Source organism: Centroberyx gerrardi, chromosome 6 (assembly GCF_048128805.1).
Source record: "Centroberyx gerrardi isolate f3 chromosome 6, fCenGer3.hap1.cur.20231027, whole genome shotgun sequence".
In the NCBI taxonomy this organism is placed as follows: domain Eukaryota; kingdom Metazoa; phylum Chordata; class Actinopteri; order Beryciformes; family Berycidae; genus Centroberyx; species Centroberyx gerrardi.
The window spans coordinates 14,423,635-14,442,498 of record NC_136002.1 but is presented as its reverse complement, the minus strand read 5'-3'; the positions used below and the strand labels follow the sequence as shown (position 1 = coordinate 14,442,498).

The window sequence follows — 18,864 nt, the reverse complement described above, 5'->3', positions numbered from 1 at the left end:
CAATAGTTTTACATGTTTTATACATATTAAACACACAAAAGTAGTAACATTAATCTCAATGGTGCCTGTGGTAGAAATTAGAATTATAACAGTGGTTCTCATTGAAGAATTGTGATTAAATTACTAAAGTATTTAATCGATAGATAAGCATAGTCTAACTATAAAGTGCAACTCGCCATGCCCAGTTAACTGAAAGGGAGACTCAGGAATGTGACAGTGTTAGAATTCATGACATGTTTTCCCCAGATGTATTTTAAAAAGTGAGGATGTGAACATACTAGGCAGCCATTCAATTATGCCACACATTTCATCCCTGTTTTGAAGTTGTACTGGAGTTCATCCTACTCAGAAGAAACTTTCAGAAACATCCTATTCTTTTCTTGAGGACACAGTCATATCACTGAGTCTGCCCTATATGCATAGAAAATGGACAAAGTACAGTCTGTGTCAGAAGGCTATAAAATATCCAAAAATATCTCCTGCAAATGTGAAAAATCACTCAGTCTGTTGTGTTTAGGAGGGAATAAATTACAATCTGTGTTGACATTAGGTGTTCACGTTCAATGTCTGCTGTCCATAGGAAATATTTTATTCAGCTCAACTACCAAGACAAAATGATTCCCAAGGTACTCTTTAATTTCCTAAACCAAAGTAGTGGTTTATAGTCAAGTCATATTCAGTTTCTCTCTTGCCTATAGTCAGTTGTGGTCCTCAAAAAAAGGCTCCTGTTTGCACATCCACTTGTCTGGCTTGCGCATAGAAATGTGGGTCCCTTTAGTTTCAGAGTCATTTTTCCAAAACAGATTAGAGGGCTTCTCATGATCATCACAACTGTTTGTTCTTGGTCTCATCAAAAGACCCTTGTAGCTATCTTTTTCTCTGTCGTGGGCTTGCTTTTTTGAGGTGAGATGCATAGAATGTTGTGGGTTGATTCCTTTTTTAGCCATTTTATGTTTCACCTTTGAGGGCGACAGGGGAAAAAATGGGTCAATGCAGGGTGATAGAGGACTTTTGATATTAGAATATGAAATGTCCTGGTATGACTTTGAAGTCAATGACATGTAGTCAGCTGTATCCTCAATTTTAGGCTTAATTTTATCTATGGGAAAATGTCTTCTTCCCACCTTGTCACTTTTCATGTCAGTGGTCCCTTGATTCTCACTCTCTTCTGTTTTGATTACCTGTTGTTTATTGTCTTTGCCCAGGTGTGTTGAGTGCTTAGAACACGGTGGGTAGTTGTCATATTTATATCCCTTCCCAGTTGTCTCCTGGTGTTTTTTCTCATGGCTTCTCTTGGTGGCAAGATAGAGAAATCGCTGGGGACAGAAGGAGCAGCGATACTTCTTCTCTGTGCTGGGACTCCGGGGTGAATTATCAAAGCAAGAGCCGTTTTCCATACAGCTGTTGCACACATAATCACCACCGGCAGGTGCCTCGCCAGGGGGGCCCTGCTTACCACAGGTTCGACAGAAACATGGGTGGGAACCAATAACATGTGCTCTCAGACCAGACTCTGTGATAAAGGAGCTGTCACAGATGTCACAATTGTAAGTGGCCCTTGGGCTGCTGTTCCTGAGACTACGTTTCACCTCTCCACTACCAGCTGAGATACTCTCATCTGTCACCCGGCACCTTCTGTCCAGGTGGGCCTCACTGGCAGTATTTCTACCTACAGATGTTGCAGGGTAACTGTACTGCATGTCTTTTCTGTGCTTGAATCTCAGCTTCTTCCTCTTCTTTTTAGCTTTGTAAGAATAGTAGGGACGCCAAAGCTTATCAGCGGTGTCACGGTCATTGGGATCATCATACGTCTCCTCTGTGGCAGCAGTGACTTCTGTTCTGAGGCGGAGCCTGGGGCTCTCTGAGTTGCCCCTTGTTGGAGGGCACTGACTTGGGCTCTCCACCGGACTCAATTCCCTGATTCTCTTTTTCTTCCTGGGGAAGAGCTTGGAGCCTTTGATTCTGCGGCGGATGATGGCCTCATTGCCTATTTTCACTGTTATCTGGCATAGGGGCATAGCTCCACCATCCACAGATGGACCTGGGCATGCAGGCTTGGCAATATACGTTTCAGTCTTCGCCCCCACCATTTTATCATGTGCCAGACTCTCAGCGCCTGATAGAAGTATCTCCTTGGTCATAGCCTCAACTCTCTTTGCTGCAGCTGATAGCTCACCTAGCTTGTTAACAGTGTTCAAAGAGTTTAAGAATGGTATATTATTACTGATGTGTTCTGAGTTCATCAGTGCTTGAGTATCATCTCCGTATCCCACTGCAGGGGACTCTGTATCGGGCTGCAAAGGGTTTGTATTGTCATAACTAATGAAGGGTGAATCCCTATGCTCAGCCTCTTTTGTGTTCAAGGTTTGGTCAATATCTTGGTCACATGGCTGGTCAAAACTGATGCGAGGCATGACTGATGCCACCATCTTTGTTGTAGCCATGAATGTCACAGGCATTGGGAATGAAGCGGTGTCAGGGTTGCTGATAATGCCATTCTCTTCAAATGGAGGGATAAGAGAGTTGCTGTCCAGTGGGGCTTGGTCACCTCCTTCCACACTCTCTGAATATGTCTGACTGTATGTCTTGTATTGTCTCTTTCGAAACTTCATTGGCAGAAGCCTGTAGAGTTTGATGGGATAAACGCTGGCTTTAAATCCACCATTGGCTGATTTTTTCTTCACAGCTAGTCTGGGATCAATGCCGTGAAAAGATTTCTGATGGTTCTTTAAAATGTAGTAAGTCATGAAGGTCTCCAGGCAGAAAATGCACTGGTACCGGCGTTCGCCTGTGTGCCAGATTTCATGCTTGGTACGGTACTCTGCCAAGGCAAACACCTTATTACAGTAATGACAGGGGTAGGCCCTCTGCCAGGAATGCACATTCTCATGCCGCTTCAGACTGGATAGGGTGACATAGACCCGTTTACATACACTGCAGTTGTATATCCTCTGACCGCCACCTGGCTTTACTGCCCTCTCCACAGCCGGTTGAGGCTCTGATTGGTCTAATTGAAGCGGCTCTGTGGTGTAAGGAGTGAAAGGAGTGGAGAGGTCAGCGGAAGGTAGCTGTGTCACTGAGTTGTCTATGTTTGGCATGTCGTCTGAATGAAGATCCACTACTTTGGCCGCGTTGTCACTGGGATCTAGTTCAGGTGGGTCTCTCACGGCCTTGGGACAGACTTGCTCATGGTTGCGTAGCCGTTTCAGATGCATGAACTTCCTATGACAAAACTTGCAAAACAGATGACTGACAAAGCGCTTTTTATGTACTTCTGTGTGAATGGTGAGAAGAGCATTATTCGTGAATATCTCTGGACAGTACTCGCATCCGTAGATTGAAATGCTGTCTTCTGTGTGAGGGGAGAGGGTAGGTGGATCTAACTCCATTTGAACATTATCAGTGGCCATAGGTAGCACTGTGTCTGTACTCTTTTCTGTTTCTGCCTCTGAATAAAGTGGAGGTGGTGTCATGACTGCAACAGGTGCTGTCGTGACAGCATCAGGTAATGCGGGGCTATCAGTATTTGGTATATCTGTGTGGGGTACAGCTGGTGTAGGAAGTATACTTCTACCCAAAATACCTCTCAGCCTGTGGCGCTTTTTGAGCGGGCCTGCATTTCGGTATACCAATTGCTTTGGCTGTGATGTTGAGGGCTTACAGACCTTCTTGTTGTCCCCCTGACTGCTATCTTTTTGCTCAGCAGCCTGGCTCACTGCATATGAGTGTTCTGAGAGAGCCTGTGTTGTCTCATTGTTCCCGGTGAGGCAGGAGGTGGTAGGACAACTGGCCGGGAGTTGTCCCACATCTGGTGACTGCCTCTCCCCATTGGTTAGAACCAGAGGGGTGAAGGGGTTGTTCCCAGGACACACTTCAGTGATGGAGAAGGCATTGGTGATCCGCGGCCCTCTGGTACTGTCTATCTCCTCGGGCCTGGGAGCCTCTTTCTTTGTTTTTTTAGCCACTGGGGCCTTGCTGGAGTCTGTGGTTTTAACACCTTCGGGTAGGGTTTGTGTCCTTCCAGAGCCCTGCCTCTCTTGGTCTGCAAGTCTCTCTAAGAAAGGAATTCCTAGTCTTTTTCCCGCTGCCACCAGGCCCCCCGTGTCTTCTGCACCAGCTGATGTCACCTTAGAGCAGTAGATGAAGTTGAGGATGCTGGCGAACACTTCGGACTTCAGGTCCATCAGCTCCAGCACTTGGCTAGAGCTCCAGGCCTCAGGAGCTGTCAATGCATTCCTGAAGTAGCCGCTGCAGGCTGCCAGGATGTTCCTGTGGGCCCGAAACTTTACGTCCTCCACCACAATGGTAACATCACAGAAGAGGCCCTGTGAACGCTGCTCATTGAGCTTGCTAAGCACGGTGTGAGGGTGAGTGCTGTCCATCAGGTTCTGAGTGCAAGGAGACACCACGGTCATCTGCAAAAGGAAGAGAGAAAGAAGATGAAAGGGATTAACAATTAGATTGAAGGTATTACAAAAACTGAAGATTTGACAGCCATAACATTGCTATAGAAATCCAGAAGATGTGTGTCCATTTAACAGTGGAAAGAAATGTAGCTCCTGTAGTGTTTTAACACTAGATGGCAGTAATATCCTGACAGATAAGCCCCAACACCAAGAGTCAGTTCTGCAGACTGTCCCTGAAACACAAAGATGGGTATGAAAACCATCATGATCTCTGCCCCTCTGCATCAAATACCCTGCAGAAAGTTTTAAATTTAATGTAGGGGTTACTGTTAATTAATTTAATGCAGATTTTAGGACTATTGAAGAATATTGTAAATTGTGGATGCTTTGATTAAATTGATTGTTTTAGGACTGTGCCACTATATCCTGTTTCTCTCAAGGCCCCTCTCTCTTTTTCTCTTGCTCTCTCTTTCTCTCTTTTTCACCTCACATTTTCTATTACCGTACTTATATTGAAATGTCTTCTTATTGCTGTTTCTTTCTGTAAGTAACTGTAAATGTGCTGCAGCTGTGTTGTCTGGGTCTCCCTTATAAAAGAGATCCTTCATCTCAATGGGACTAACCCAAATAAATAAAGGTTAAATTAAGACATCTTAAAAAAAGATAGCCTAGTATGTTGTCATAGGCAAGATCTCACAGATGGAGAATAAAAAGACATTTGTTTCAGTATTTTAGTAGCTGGGAGCTACGACTCTTTTGTCAGTGCTAAGATGTGGGGCAGTGATAGCTTCGAGAAATGGGTTTATGACTGGGAGGGTGCCGCTTCAAATCCCAGCTGTGAGAAAATCTGGGTGAGGGAGAGCAACACTATCCTCTCCCTCAACAACTGCTGTCAGTGCCATTCAGCAAGCCATTGAACTCCCAGCTGCTGCAGTGGAGCTGCTTAGTGGCCGACAGGTAGTAGTACTGGGCAGCACCCAGGTGTAAATGTGTGAATGTCCCTTTGCAACCACTCCCCTAATTTGCTTGTATAAATAAGAATGTGTTCTTAGTCGACGTGCCTGGTTAAATATGCGTCCGAAAAATGTTGACGCTGACCTAGAATTGTACTACAGAAGAAAACTCTAAATTCAAATTACTTCCTGAATGTAATAAACTACTTTTGGCCCCTGCCCAAAGATTTCCAGTGTTTTCCAGACGATTTTCTGTGGGGATTAATTTGCTGTCTTATATGTGGAACTTTCTTGTCATGAACATCACTAATCCCAGAACACATTCATGAGAAGATATTTTCTGAGTGTATTTCAGGTCCTCCTAAAGAAATCAATACCCTACATGTGTGGGGTGTCCTGGCCTGCACCTGGTCGAGTGGGAACCTAAACATGCTGTGACTCATTCATTCATATCTTCGTCATCATCAGTCTTAATTACTTTTGCACTGGCTGGTTTCCCATTCAGCGTGCTACCACAGCTCTGTGCTAGGCCCTGTACAACTGTCATGTAGCCCATCCCATTCTTCTCCGGGCCCAGGTTAATATGAAATGAAATGCAGACAGTTACATATTGGTGAGACATATTTCCCTCAATGCAGTTGAGCAGTACTTCGACTTGTCTCACCCACACAGCTTAGTCAACTCTAACTACAGGAACAATTAATCAACATCCTGTGAGGGGAAATGGCAGCCAGGAAGGGTCATAAAGATCAAGTACCACAGAAGTACAATAATCACTGCTATGAAAATAAGAAATACTGAGATGATTTGACTTTTTCAAAGAAGTTGAGTCGCTAACCATATTGTCCATTCGTTAAGGACACACATTTCTTAGCCCTACCATTACTATACACTAGATCACAGGCACACGAACACACACACCCTCTGCTGCATTGTGTATATACGCTTTACACATTTCTAGTCAGACGATGATCGATGTAGTTGTTTGTATATGGAATGAAGAAGGCATTTGTGAATTAGCTTTATCTGTGTGGTTAAGTTAGATGGTCTGTGAACTATGAGAGGAAGTTACAGCCTAATGCATTCTCTCTTTGACAGGGGATGTGTCACCCAGCAGTGATGTGCTAATTGCCCTCACATCACAGTCAGTGTGTTTTGAGTCTAAACTTGAGTCATATAGGCCGCTGACTGCATCTGCTGAGACAAGTACTCTTGCATGTGGTGAAGCAACACAGCTGCATCAAGATTATTCAAATATCCAATACTAACCTAGAGAAGAGTTACTGTTTTTTGTTTTTATTTAATTTAATTTTATTTCACATCCTCATTTTAGGGTAGCAGTGAAAGTCATGCTGTAGGCCTATGCCATACTCGCATAGTATCATGCTGTGATACCTGACTGACAAATGGGTAACCAGCCTGCAGATAATATGAACGCAGTAAGAATGAGTCCTTATGGATAAGTATCAGAACGCAATTTTTGAGCATCAAAAGGTTACAGAATGTAACGGCTGTTTTCTGTTTCTGTGCATTGTGGGGGTCATGGAATCGTAAAATGGGACAGTGGGATAGTGGGATGGGTGGATTGTCTAATTGCTCTCCTGGAGGCGGCCCCGCTGTATTGATGCGTTTCAGTTAAAGGATTTCTTTGTTGTGAACTTGACTTTGTTTCTTACGTAATGATACAGATTAAATTTAGCCTCTACAAATTATACTGCAAAGACAATCTCAGATTATGTAGAATTATTGGACAATTCAATTGGATGTGTAATTTTGTTTTCTGTGTTGCTTATTTTTGTCATGGACATTGTTTGCACATTTACTGCAATTTTAAGGTACAAATTGATAAGGTACAGATTGATTTTATTTATTTATTATTTACCAATGATGTCATCAAATGTTTATTGTATTTTATTTTTAATTTTATGTTGGTGCCACAATTACAATATGGCCGTCAGTATTCGAAGCCTCTCATATTACTGAAAATACAACCAGCCTCCTGCCTCCCTCGCAGACAGGCCTCCGTTGTCACGGCAACATGCTATGGCGCAGCACTTATTGGGATTCAGTCGGATGGCGAGCGACTGCATTAGCCGTCCGCGTATTCGGTCCCCTTTCCCTCCCACAAACAGCCTGCCCTCTCTGAGAACCTGCAACACAGAGCAGTCTCCAGTGCGATGGAGGTTTGCCTTTGTCTCCGCTCGGATATACTTTGTATGTGCGTGTTGGTGTGTGTGTGTCTTTGTCTGCAGCAGAAATGCAACCCAAAGGACTTTCTCCTCTGCTAACAGCAAGCGATATGCCGCAGCCTTGATGCTGATTTCTCTGGGTTTGTGCCGTTTATTGAAGCGTTTTCATCTTCACGTCTTTCTTGCATTTTGCTTTTTTACTTGACCATTTTCAATTTATCCAATTTGTCCCCATTGTTGTGGTTTATTGCTACCACACACTGAGCGGAAATTTTGAATTTGTCATAAGCGGATATGTTTTTGCCACACCCAAGCTTACTTTACCTTGAGAGCTCATGTGAAATAGTTTTTTTTTTCTTCACAACCTGTAACATGAAATCCCCTCGTATCAAACCACAAACCAAGAGAAGGCACTACAGTATACAGACAGTCTTGTCAAAGAAAGAGCGAAAATGTCAAAGCAAAAGCCATACTTCACGCACCCCTGCAAAGCGTACTTCCGTATAAACAGGTTATAAATTTGGGGAAAACATGCAAAACATACCTTAGTAAATCTGAGAAAATGACGCAGGGCGAACAGGAAACGGTGTCATGCAGTATCCCCCTTCTACAGCTCAAAATACACTCTACTATACATCAAAAACAGTTTCGCGAGAGCAAGGCGAAAGTAGTTTTTTTTTTTTTTTTCTGTGATGGTCGCTGAACAGTGGTGCTGTCAGAAGCAGGGCTTTTTCTGACGTCTTTCTTCCTCTCCCTCCCTCCCTCTCTCTGTGCAGATGACTCCAGCTCCAACGTCCTTCGCCTCTAACCATGCAGCCCAGGTCCTGGGCTAGTTCTGCCCTGCCCTCTTCTGACTAGTGTTCCCTATGTACCTCTTCTGTCCTACTACGGCTATAGGAAGAAGCAGTACAGCGTATCACTGAACTGGAGTATGGCTCTGCCTCTGTGCTAGCCGGGCAGCTGAAGCATTCTGCAGCCGCCACCAGGAAATGGCAACTTTTATTAAGCATGGCAGAGGGCTGTAGAGCGAGCGGAGAGATGCTGGGTGCTACATCACACACCAGCTCTGCACTCGATGGAGCAGCATGAGAAAACGCTCAGCTGCATGGCTGGTAGCAGCGTACAGTGAGGAGTCTTTTGCTGAACCACAACTACAACAACTGCTGTGTTACAGCTCATCCCCAGCGCCACACCAGCTTGATCCGGACACATCTCCATATTGACCAAAAAGGAAAATCTCTCTTATGTGGAGCGAAATGATCTGTAGCCCGCAAAAAAACAACATGCACCTCGAATGCATCACGCTACCACATCTATTTCTTGCTTGTGCACACAGGTATAGTCTCTTTGTCTGTGCAGCAGTATATTACGCTGAAGCCTTTCGCTCATGCTTTCACTGTGGTTAGGTAACGCAGAGCTCAAGAGAAGATCATAGTTATTACTGTCGTACATCACACCCATCAAAGGAGAGACATTCATAGGTGTTTTTTCTCTCAAAATAGTGGTGTGGATGAAAAGTAAATGCAAGGCGGAGGGAAAAAGAAACAGAGTCCTGCTACCAGCAGGGACTGTGGGTATACCTATATAGAGGCTGCTGATTGATGCAAAAGCAGCAGATGCGTCAGCACTGCAGACGAGGGGGAGGGGAAAAGGCTGAACCAGACATGGCACTGTGAGCCTCTCACTAGCCTCTCAGGGAGCAAGCGGCTCTGTTATTTACATGACTGAGTATGGAGCCGATTGAATTTGTATGCCATCCCCTCATCCTGGCTAAGACCCACTTTAAACCAATGTTAAAGCCATTTAATTTTATGTACTCTTGACTTCAAATGACACAGTAGCAGGTGCCAAATTATTACACACACACTCACTCATTGCCCTAAAGGAAAGAAATGCGCTATTCATAGTGTCTGCGTGCGCTCCCCTCTCTCTGAGCTACACTTGAAGATAAATCTCAGTCGTAGCGGCTGTGTCCTCCTGTTCTCTTTTCTCTGTTCAATACTCATCACATGGCATTGTGTTTGTGATGAACACCATTAACCAGAGGCTCAAGTCAGCTGCTATTTTTGGTGCTGGCAGTGAGGCTTGGCTCCTCCTTGTTACCTGAACGCGCTGAAGACCACTGCATTAGCCTGGGGAGCAGCCAGTGCACCAGCCTGGCAGCAGTTCAGCCCTCACACTCCTATAAGCTGCTGCACTGGGCCGCGTTACTGTGGCAACCGTCACAAAATGAGGTTACCAACCCGGTAACGCGCCGAAGGTTCCTGACCTTTTACACAGTTTGTGCGTTGGATGACGCGCAGCATTCCACTGACCGCTCCTTAGGGGTCCATCATTTCAAACTTCACCCCACCCTCCACACATCTCCCTTCTCCTCTTCTATAGCGCTTTGAAAACTTCTAATTAAATATCCACGCATAATATCCTAATATTACTTTGGACATCTCTCACTTGTGTATACGAAATCTACTGAATGTTTAATTCACATACTGGAACTATAATTAAGCATATTTGTTTTGCATTTGACATTGTTGGAAATCATTAGGTTAATAAAAGCATGGAGAAATTGTTCTATTTACAATTTAACAATCTTAAAAAAGATTTCAAGCTGATTTCAAATTAATAATGCAAACAGAACAAATTTACAGACACTTTAAAAAAGAAACTTCATAAAGACTAATATGAAGCTGCGTAAATTAATTTAATTCTCATTATCACAGCCAAGATCTTTGCATTAGTATTCCATGCAGTATTCCGCTTGGATATTATGCGTTAGTTATTTTGTCCATGTTTAGTGGATCCTATCAAGCATTTTGTTAGCACCACCTTGTCACCCACATTTGATATTACAGCTAGGATCTTCCCAAAACCACAGGACAAAGCACACAGGCCCCTGTGCCTCAGCTGCTCAGTAAGCCCAGCTGCGGCCTGCAGGAACACTGATCAGCAGGGAGCAGAGACCGCAGCACAGGGCTGAGCAGGCCTCATCCCCATTCTCAAAACGTTCACACTCTCGCAGCATACAAAGACACTCATCCCCAGTTGCACTTGTGTTGCTGGCGCAACAAGCACTCATACTCTTAGTAGCCTACCAAAATGTTTCTTTGCAGAAGGTCTTGCTGGGCCTGTCTCTGCCGCTGTGGAAGTGAGCGGTCTCTCTGGTGTTTGTGTAGGAGGGAAGGAGAGTGACTACCCAGCTCCTGGGCTCCCTTTGGCCTAATTTAGGGCTTTACCATCTTCCCTCTCCGCTGCTGTCTGGTGGCTGTCTGTGGACTGTGGTTCTGGCAGAGCCTCCCTGGTCCTCTTCCTGCTGTGTAGTTACCTTCTGGAGGCTGCTGACACTGCTGCGTCACTCCCGCTGCATCTCTGACCCACAAAGAGGAGCTGAGAAGGAGGGGTGGCGCGGTGAATGTGTGGAGGCAGGGGATAAGCAGAAAAGAACAGGCTCTGCTCAAACAAACAAACGGATGAGGCTTCCGCTCTGCCTCAGTTTGGGGCCTAGTCACTGTGGTATTCAGGAAGTGGGTCTGGGAGACAGATCTTTCATTGTTACGTAATGAATATTTTTCCTCCCAGACCAGACTCAGCTGAGAAGGCGGCGTCCAGTGTTCAGTGTCTCAGGCTAATAATAGGCCTCAGTACCAGTCATGGCTGTATGCTGTAATGGCAGTTCCACTTCAGCGCCCAGCTTTTCATTTGGGCAGGAAAAAAACAATATTTTAGATTGACGAGCGTGACGTCACTGATTGAAAATGACCTGAATTTTAAAGTGTGTTGCAAAACGACGGCACGACTTGTTATCCCTTAAGTCTAACACAGGAAGATGTAAAGCCTTATACTATTTGTGGTTCTATGTTCTAGTGCGGCATCTGGTATAAAAGAAACGGGTCTAAAGTACCTTTGTATATATCTGTTTTTGTTTACATTTACTCTACCATATGTTGTCTCTGATCTGTTAGGTACCTGTTAGAAACAGAAAACGGTGCATACCTTTGTCTTACGTTACTGTAGCTTGCTTGTATAGGTTTCAGGTGAGGTAGGGCCGGTGTGGCAGATGCCCTCACAGACTTATTTTGTGCAAGGTTTTAAATCCAAAATATGTGTTGTAGTCTGTAGGCCTGGATATGGTGACGAGAATTACAGCACTTGTTTTGCACACGTTACCCAAGGTTTTATTTGCTTGAGCCTCCTCCTCCTAACATCTGACTCTGGTTTTCACTGCCATGTTGCTCCCTCTGCTGGCTGTGAGGGTGAACACAGCACAGCTCCTCATGCAGTTCATGCTGCTGTCCCGGCTCGGCTCTATGGCAGGGACCAGATTGAGTGCGGTGGGCCTTCAGCAGAGGGCGCAAGAACTGTCAAGTTGGCATTCGTAAACAGGAAGTATACTTTCAAAATGACCTTTAACCCTATGATGATGTGATGTTAGCAGGATTCCAGTTATTTGCATTATTATTTTTTAAGGCCTTCTTGTTATAGACCTTCTTGGTTCTGTTCTTTAAATGTTATCACTCAGACAACGCTGTGGGACACGCAATGCTCTGGTGTATGAGTAACAGCAAGATCAGACCCTTGAATTGAACCATGATAATGAAGGAAAATTGCAGAGGTGCATCCTGTTATTGATCAAATATGGTTCATTTAATACATAAACAATGTACACCCTTTGCAACATACTTTACTCTTATGCCAGTAACAGTATAGATTCATTGAATACTGGTGATAGGCCTATGTGGCATCACTAACTAGCCTAAGAGGTAACAAGAATAGCAACAAATAATGTACTTATCTGCTGTGAATAACAGAACATTTGGCACTTTTAAACCACTAGAATGAAAATAATTTCTAGGCTACACAGATTTAAAACTTCTGAACACCCAACACACCAGTAATTGAAAATGCTGGCTCTTGTTCTGCAAAGGTGCAAAGTTAATGCTGCCTATCCCTTGTGGTAACACTTTTATTACATGTGTGTAAGAATAGCAGTGAAAGTGTTTAGCTGCCTCCCTGCTTCTCCTTAGTGCTGCCGGGGTAGAAGAAGGAAAAAAAGGTCTTCCTCCAGCCCATGGCACGGGCGAGGGCCTCCATGTCCGGGGTCAGCTCAGCACTGCCACGCCTCACAGTCTGCTCCCAAAACTCCTCACAATTGCAGAGCTGGTACATTCCAATCAAAACACACCACAACACAAGACAGATGTACAGATGTGTATGTATGTGCGTGAACACGTACAAGCATGCACACCCACACACTAGAGGGAACACAAAATAGAAGCTAACTCACCATTTGTGCCCCATCTGATCTGATATCATTCTTTGAGCCAAACAGGCTAACCGGATTACACTGTGTGAAGCTGGTATAAAAACTACACTCCGGTAAACTGTGAATTTTAAAGAGGCCCTCACCTTTCTGAACCTATGTGTGGTCTGTGCAAGATGTGTTACATCCTTCAGAAGTAGGTAGGACAGGATTCTTAGCAATATGTCATCAGGCAAGCGCTCCAGGTAGTCAAACTCTCCTTGACAAAGTCCTATGGTGTACTGAAGGATCTTCGGGCCAAAAACCGCACCTACATGTTCTGGAGATGAAGAGTGGCAAAGCATAGCCTGGACATCAGATCCATGGAAACCCAAACAAGCTTTCTCTGTCAAAGAGTAGACTTCCATCAAAGCAGACACTGAGCCCAAACAGAGCACTTTACCACTTATTCCCACTATAAACAAAATAACAAGAACAAACAAAAAAGGTCAATTTCAATGTGATGGACATAATGTATGGATATTGGACAGTGAATAGGGTACTCTGCTGATAAGGAAACCTTACGCTGCAGCTTTTTGTCATGTAGGAAATTGTAATGGGATTCCTTCAGCTCTTTGGGTGCAACACCCCGGAATTCAGTTCGTAGAGAAATCTTCCACGATCTCCATATTACCTAAAGTAAGAAAAATTCAACACACTAAGCCCTAAGGCAGAATAAAGTTATAACAATAATTCCAAGAGTAGCCTAGATGAGGCAACTCCCTTGCTCTTGTAGATCAGACATTTCAGAAAATGGCAAACACTAGCAACAACTATACACTTACAATAGTAGTATGAGAGATGACCTCACATTCTGTTTCTCAACGCTTCTGCATTGAGAAACCGGTGCATTACAATTTCCTGTTGCCAACTATGGCCTTCACTAAATCGTTCCTCAACCTACCCAAATTTTTTAATTTGTTACATTATGTATCTAGTGCTAGTAACCATTACAATTTAGTTGTTTTTGTTGTCTTTGTTGGATTGGTTTATCAATAAGTTGCAAAAAGAAACTTGCCACAGGAAATTGTGATGCACTGGTTTCTCAGCATGGAAGCTGTTGCCATGACGATGTGAAAAGGGCCTATTGATGTTTTTAATCCATTGCAACATTAATTCTATGCTGCTGGTAATCTGGTAATCAAGATTGAAGTGATACATCAGTGTTGAATTTACACCAGTCAGGTCACCTTGACACATCATAACAGAACAATGGACTGGATGCAAGGACAGTCTTCGTTCAGCTTGCCAAGTATGAAATATTAGCCCACAGAAGTAGTGTTTAGCTAATGAAAATGTAGCTACCCTGAGCTGCCTAGTCAACAAAATCAGACTGTTACAAAATGATCCTCTGATACTCTGCGTTAGAAATGGAAGCACATATAAATACTCAACCTCTGTTTTGGTAATAACAAGTTGGAAAAAGTCTTTTGAAGGAGAAGGACCTTGACCATTGATTTCAAATACTTTCTCCCCGAGCAAGGACGCCATTTTTGGACGCAGAAGTGTAACCATGACAACAGTGAGAGCAACGGAAATGATAAACGATTTTACTAAATGGCAGAGAAAGGTAGTAGCTGGCTGTTATGTTAGATTTCTGTGAATTAATGACTAAAGATTATGCAGTATATCATAAATTAATTTACAGGGAACTGTTGTGTGTATGTGTGTTAAGGGGGGTCACGACCCAGCGGATTGATACATTACATTTGAGACTAACGTTATCGATGTCATTAGACTTTCAGTGACGGACTTGGAAACATTAGAAAATATATTCACCCTAATGTCTGTAGAATACTCGTTTTCAGGGCAATATATCCATATCTTGCAGCGGACTCATGTCGTTTGTTTTAGACTGATGTCGAAAGCAAAAATAAAAAATAGTCCCTTAGCGGAGGAATCACGCGGATGTATATTGCAGTTGCAGGCCCCTCAGCTCAGCTGATGTGAAACTAGCTGGGGTAGAGAGAGAGAAAGAGGAGCTGGTGCACTGTCTGTTACAACTACAACACTGGAACAAATAGGTAACAACAATATACCTTTAGGTGGAATTTTTCAGTGACATCCCAGCCAACAGTTTCTAGGACCTTTGTGATTATCTAATATTTAAATACTTTTGAGGAATTATGATTCCGTGTTGCGAAAATATCTCGAATCCCGTTCTCGCTTTCCTGTTTTTTTGTGTCTATGTGAGATTCAAGCAGGGAAAGGTATCAAGAGGCCATTTCTTTTTGCCAGCTAACGCGTTAGCTGCTAGCTAGGCAACTTGTGAATTTTAACATAAAGTTTTACAAAATTGTTCCCATAAGACTGAATTTGTTAATTCTAACGATCAAAGCTTGTGTTAGTTTGTGAAAGAATCCCACTGCCCTCATGTCGAGCTGGCAATATTGTTCAAGCGTAAGCCAGCGACAACACGGCTTGCTAATGTTAATTAGCTTGCATGCCAAGGTTAGCTAGTAATATAACGTTTTTGTTCGATTTGACAATGCTTACATGGCTGCCCTGCAATAATTCGATATTGATAAGGTCAATAATTTATTATTAGCTGGACAGATAACATAACAGAAACGGTTGATACTAGCTTGTCTAGCTGACCGTCTGGTGTTTATTTTTGACAACTTAGCGTTTGCTAATGGATGGTCATTGAACAAACATTCGCTGACTAGCTTAACGTTACTTGGCTAACCTAGCGTCAGCTGGCTAACGTTAATAACTGTGACGTGCCGTTCTGGTCAGTAACTACGAGTTATGTGACTTAACTTGGTCCCTTTTATCTAACATTAACTAGCAATCACCAACTATGTCGATAACCTGTTTGTTGATGGACATGTAATTTCCACTTTGCTAGCATTAGCTAAATGGCTAGCTAGCGCTGTAGTGAGTATTGGCCTTAAGTTAGCAATCTAGCTAGCTTTAGCGAAAATCCATGGTCTCCCTAGCTAACATTAGCTAGCTGTGCTTGTGTATTCACGTTGACAGTTGCTAAGAGTGTGATACTGGGCCTGCCTGGCTAGCTAACGACTTGACATTAGCAGTATATTTTTGATGTTAAAGCAATCCATCAGACAGAATCTAAAGCGAGCTAACTAGCGTACGTGCCATTTTATTTTTTCAAACTTGCTCGTCAGCCAGACACAAACCAGCTTGCCAAGTTGGCTAACGTTGGTTTACTGGTGATATTACAGTAAACCGCTCGTGCGAAGACGGTCCAACCGATGCTGCCATTTTCGATGTGAAAACTCAGGTGATCGTAATGGTAGTTTGCCACATAAGGCACCAACCATAGCCATTCAATTAAAATGTACCAGATGATTAACGTGGCTAAACAGGGGAACTGTATACTAATTTGACAATGCGGTTAGTTTGATAGTGAGCTAAATAGATAGGCACACCGGTACGCCAACTACGCATTTCCATGTATCCACTGCTAAGTTAGCTAACGTAACTTTAATGAAGGGGTCGCTTTGGTATTTGTTTACTAGTTTGTCAGTGTTTCCTATGAGAATGTTTCTCATCTAGCGGAAACAAAGATTTGCTTTTGGAATTTAAGAGGTTTTCTGGATTGATACGGATGCGACAAAGCTACTGTCAAAATGTATGGGATTAGATTCTGAGTGGCTAAAAATGCTAGTCGGTGCTAGCAAACTACGTCAGAAATATAGGCCTCTGTAAATCATCAGCATAAAAATGTTGGTTACAGTCGTGTTTGTTTAATGGTTTAGTAGAAAAAACGTCGTACCGGCGTATGTTCCAAGCGGTCTATCATTTAGTATGGTTAACTAAACGTTGTAGTCGAGTGTGGTACACCAGTTGTCAGAATGGACGAATAAACAAAGACTAGGATGCACTGTCAGTGCAGGCCTAAAATGGCCTTGTGAGCTTGCCAAGTGTGGCGTATTTTTATGATCAATGATATCATGATTTAAGCCCTCAGCGAGTCAATCATTAATGTTACATTTCAGATGGCAAAAATTATTTCAACTGTAGTTTAATAGTCTTGTGCATCAATTGATAAAATTGTCCTGCAAAATGTGTTAAGAATTTCACAGTTTAATCTCTCCTTTGAGCAATATCTGCAGTTCATTTGAGTCATGAGAATGACATAAAGATTATACTTTGCTTATCTTTATATGCAATAGGCATTTTCTTTCACATGCTTACTAACATGATACCATGAATCTGATGATGACATCACAAGCAGCAGTGCTTTTTGACTTTTCACTCTTGGCCATCAAGTTTACAAGCAGCCATCCATTGATGTTCAGGTGACTAAGGATGTTTAGTAAGCGAGCATTATGGACAATATCGACTATTGTTAATGAAGGCTCTGAAAAGTAAATATTGTTGTTCACCTTTTGTATGGTTCCTTTGATTTAGAATCTGCCCCATAACTGAATGACTGACAGAATATTTAATTTGATGTTGGCTGTATTTTTCTATTGATTCTTCCTATGATTCTTGGGATGTTGGATTAGTATTATTAAGTGATATTTCTCAGAGGAGTATCCTCCTGTTTTTTTATTTTATTTTATTTTTTGTTTAAAGAAAATTAATGAGCACTATCCTACCTTATTGAAGACAAGTTGAAGTGAAATGCCATGTAAAACAGTGCAATTCAAGTGTGCTTAAAATACCCATTGATGATGGCCTTATGATGTAGGCCACTTTACACTGATTAGGTATGGAGACTCAGTTGTATGTCTTATTGTTTACAGAATGCTACCTCCCCTTTGACATTTTTCAAAGAAAGAAACATTATTCATTATTCTAGATACAGACCCTTAGAGTTAGTGTATGGAAGTCATTCAGTTGCTTACTGTAATTGATTTGCAGTGACATGTATATTGGCGTGACATGATTATTGGGTGACCCTTGTGAACCGGAGAAAATGTGAAGACACTTGGAGCATAAGCTTAGCTTCCCAGATCCTATTAATTTTTTACAATCCTGCGATATTCATAATCATCCATTTTTGATTATAAGAATTTATTTGTTTACACATAGTTATTTTCTTAGTAAAGTCATTTGAAATCTAATGTTTTTGTGATTGGATCAACCAAGAGCTGTCTGGTTCCTTTTCAGGGTCATTGATCTCTCTGGCAGCCCGTTACTGCCCCCAGATGAATGGTAATGTGAGTAATAGGATTGATCTGTTGTTTTTGGCGGGGGCTTGTATTCTGAGATGTACAATCTTGGGATAATTGATGAAACAGTCCTGTCCCTGATCATTTAGAGTTGACTAGAGGGGTGAGCTTTTGATGGTGTGAAATTGCTATCAGCAACAGCTGCCACCTATAGAGACAGCCCACTGGCTGTTGAAGAGCATCATCAGACACATCCCTACATTTTGTCAGTATTCTGATATGGTTTCTGTCTCTGTTTTTGATTCTAGTGAATGGTAGTGTCTAGAAAGGGTATGTCCCTTCAGGAGAGAGGTGCCAATGTCCAACCGGCCTAATTCCAATCCAGGGGGGTCACTGCGCCGTTCACAGAGGAACACTGCTGCGGCCCAGCCACAAGACCACACAGTCGCGGGAAGGTGAGTCTACCTGCACACTTGCTCACATTCAAGTTTAATATAATTTCTCAATTCAAAATCGGTAAAACAAGTAAGAGGTAAAAAATAATTGTATTGTATGGGGAGTGTTGGGTAGGGTGTGGGTTAGGGGAGTAACAAATAAATTACACCAAGATAGAAGATCATTTTTTTGTTGTTATTCCATGGGTGGTGTGTTGTAGTTGGAATTTAAGATTTTAACTTTGTGCAGCATTGGTTACTTTGGCTACTTTTCCCCTTGGATTAAATGGGAGGCATATTCTGTTTTTTTCCCCTCATAAATTAGAAGTAGTTTATTCAGCTTAATCTTCATGATACTACAGAGCTGTTCCTTTGAGCTGTTAGTGATCACAGGATATGCAGATGCAGTCAACTAAAATTACATGGGTTGATTAAGTCTCTCATTCATGTGGAGTAATTACAGAAACCCACACTGTTACTTGCTCTTTAATTTCCAACC

At 42.7% G+C, this 18,864-nt stretch overlaps 3 protein-coding genes across 6 annotated transcripts in view; 1 reads left to right on the top strand and 2 right to left on the bottom strand.

The window, feature by feature from the left end:
- The window catches only part of trip12 (thyroid hormone receptor interactor 12), a 54,868-nt gene that overhangs the window by 2,703 nt on the left and 33,301 nt on the right, over nt 1–18,864 (top strand). For 2 of the 4 annotated variants that reach the window (XM_078284302.1, XM_078284299.1), the window contains exons 1-2: nt 14,810–14,868; nt 18,240–18,386. In XM_078284302.1, the coding sequence (XP_078140428.1) occupies nt 18,289–18,386 (98 nt within the window). In that variant the 5' untranslated portion in view covers nt 14,810–14,868; nt 18,240–18,288. Of the gene's footprint in view, nt 1–14,809; nt 14,869–17,929; nt 17,980–18,239; nt 18,387–18,864 lie in introns of those variants that run through there. The other 2 variants (XM_078284300.1, XM_078284301.1) reach the window with 2 other exon arrangements.
- On the bottom strand, nt 60–4,415 carry zbtb38 (zinc finger and BTB domain containing 38). The gene has a single exon (XM_071925789.2). The coding sequence runs from the start codon at nt 4,413–4,415 to the stop codon at nt 699–701; it is 3,717 nt and encodes a 1,238-aa protein (XP_071781890.2). The 3' UTR covers nt 60–698.
- Nucleotides 12,544–14,335, bottom strand: fbxo36a (F-box protein 36a). Its single transcript, XM_071925876.2, has 4 exons — nt 14,240–14,335; nt 13,370–13,478; nt 12,952–13,124; nt 12,544–12,702 (listed from the first exon to the last, which is right to left on the bottom strand). Exons 1-4 carry the CDS (start codon nt 14,333–14,335, stop codon nt 12,544–12,546), a joined length of 537 nt encoding a protein of 178 aa, XP_071781977.2.